We start from the raw sequence: 2,298 nt of genomic DNA, 5'->3' as shown, positions 1-2,298 counted from the left end.
ATTGGGCAACTTCAGGTAGTCCTTCCCTGTTTGAGTCTATTTTCCTTTGTTTAGTGCCTAATGAATAGGCTGCAACCCAGCTCAGCTGTCGTCCTTTAGGCCTTTCCTAGACTAATTGTGCGGAAATGTGTGATTACACAATAAAATTAAAAGAGAGGATCTTATAAATGAACCATTTATGTAGTTATTGCTGATGCATCTGAAATATTAATGTTGGTTGAAATGAATGCGGGGAGAGGTGTCTAATTGTGTCACTCACTTTATTTGATTGACAGCCTGACTCAGCGTTCTCTTCAACAGAGCCTGGATGCTCCTGATCAACTCCACTTCCTGTGGCACACAAACACAACCATCAAGTTATTTTCGGATGAGTGTCTAGTGAAATAACGTCTAGGTAACATTTTGTAATGATACAAGTATTTAGGTTTACTTGAGCAAAGACAAATCGATCTTATTGTTTTAATCACCTTAAGCAGCTCCTCCTCTACGCGGTCTTTAACCAGGTCGGGCCCCAGCCGCCGTTCCCGACAGGTTAGGTTATCCGTGGCGATGGCGAACGGGATCTCGGTGGCGTCCAGCGCCTTCAACAGCCTTCTCTTTTGACGCAGGAGGAGGTCTGTCTCGGCCAACAGCTTTTCGATGTGCTGCTGCAGCTCCGACTTCCAGAAGTGGATATCCTGCAGTCTCTCGCCTAGGTGCCGCGTCCCCTCAGCTTGGGTGCGCAGAGTCCCGGCCTCGGTCTCCGTATACAGTGTTTTGGACTCATGGCGAATCCTCTCGGCGTTGTTTCGGTCTATAACGGCCTGGTGAAGGGTAGAGAAGTTATTGACGTGCCATTCCTCCGCGCTGTACTTGGCTGAACGGTAGCCCGCGGTAGCCAAGCCGGAGGAGGGATGCAAGCCCTCCATGAATGTGGCCTCTGCGTCTGTGGGCGGGAGCGGATCGCCTGCTTGGGCAACTGACCTGCTGTCGAAATGGGGTCTGGACACTAAAACTTCCGAAGACATTTTGTGGAGAATTGGTGATACCTGATTTTAAAAACACTGCGATCCGACACAAGATTGTAGTGAACGGTGTCTCCGCATAACAACAGCCACACAGGGGAAGTGAAGAATAACTTTTTTTGCATTTGCGCTGCGTTGCCAGGTGACCTGTTTCCAAGGAAGCATTGTGAGTAACTGGACACGCGATAATGCCCCACCGTTACAAAGGAATTATCAGTTAACAACAAATGGTGCATGGATGAATACACACACACACACACACACACACACACTTTTCAAATGTATTCAACTGAAAATAGGCTTACGTTAGGTGTGCTAACTAATTTGGGGACTTATATATACCAATTTATACGTCCAAAAATGGATGTAGCAACTGCGGATTGCCCCTTTAATTGATTAATAATTATTATTTTAATAATTTAAATAATAACTGTGACTTTTGAGGGGGGGGGGGGGATTATGGGGATTTTAGGTTCCCACCAGGGTAGAAGAACCAACCCCCCACACACAGCAGATTCACACCCCTCCACCTCTTCACTTAAACCCTTTAGTGAGTCAGAGGTCTCTGGTTTATTGATGGGAATCAGTGTCTTCAGGGTTGCGTCCCAAATGACACCATGTCCCCTAGATAGTGTACTACTTTTGACCAGGACTCATAGTCATTTGATGCAATGTGATAAAATGTGATGAATAAAAAAGGAGCATACGTTTGGGCTTCTATCATCAGTGCTGTTTATCACCTGTTAGCACTTTTCACTTTTTGCATCTCGGCCTCCTTGGTTTTTCCTTTGCATGCTTTGCAGGTGAGTAGCTACATACTACACACAGTAGGGGGCGCCATAAGACTAAGAAAAGGACATTGTTACCCCCACATCAGGGTCATTATTCATTAGTGCACATAGGAGTAAATAATAATTGGTCATTTAGCAGACGCTCTTATCCAGAGCGACTTACAGGAGCAATTAGGGTTAAGTGCCTTGCTCAAGGGCACATCGACAGATTTTTCACCTAGTCGGCTCGGGGATTAGAACCAGCGACCTTTCGGTTACTGGCACAACGCTCTTAACCACTAAGCTACCTGCCGCCCTAGTAAAACGTAGGCAAACATTTGCACTGGAAAACGAAAATGAGCGTTTCTTATTGGATAACCTCAGGTAGTCCCTCCCCGTTTGAGTCCATTTTCCTTTATTTGGTGCCTAATGAATAGGCTGCAAACGTTTGGGGGTGGAGGGGAACGAGGCTGTAGATGAACAGGCTAAACAAGCACTTAGTAGTGGGGATGTTGATGTTGAAG

At 46.0% G+C, this 2,298-nt stretch overlaps 1 protein-coding gene across 1 annotated transcript; it reads right to left on the bottom strand.

Annotated features, from left to right (window-relative positions):
* Positions 1 to 259: 259 nt before the first annotated feature.
* On the bottom strand, positions 260 to 1,007 carry LOC311120122 (tektin-4-like; the record flags this gene model as incomplete). Its single annotated transcript, XM_084194740.1, has 2 exons — positions 260 to 330; positions 468 to 1,007. Coding segments are annotated over 2 exons (611 nt in total), but the record flags the coding sequence as incomplete, so codon positions are not given.
* Positions 1,008 to 2,298: the final 1,291 nt, after the last annotated feature.

Source organism: Coregonus lavaretus (genome assembly GCF_964263955.1).
Source record: "Coregonus lavaretus genome assembly, contig: HAP1_SCAFFOLD_6079, whole genome shotgun sequence".
NCBI lineage: Eukaryota > Metazoa > Chordata > Actinopteri > Salmoniformes > Salmonidae > Coregonus > Coregonus lavaretus.
Note: the sequence above shows the minus strand (reverse complement) of the source record. Positions and strands in the feature narration are given on the sequence as shown.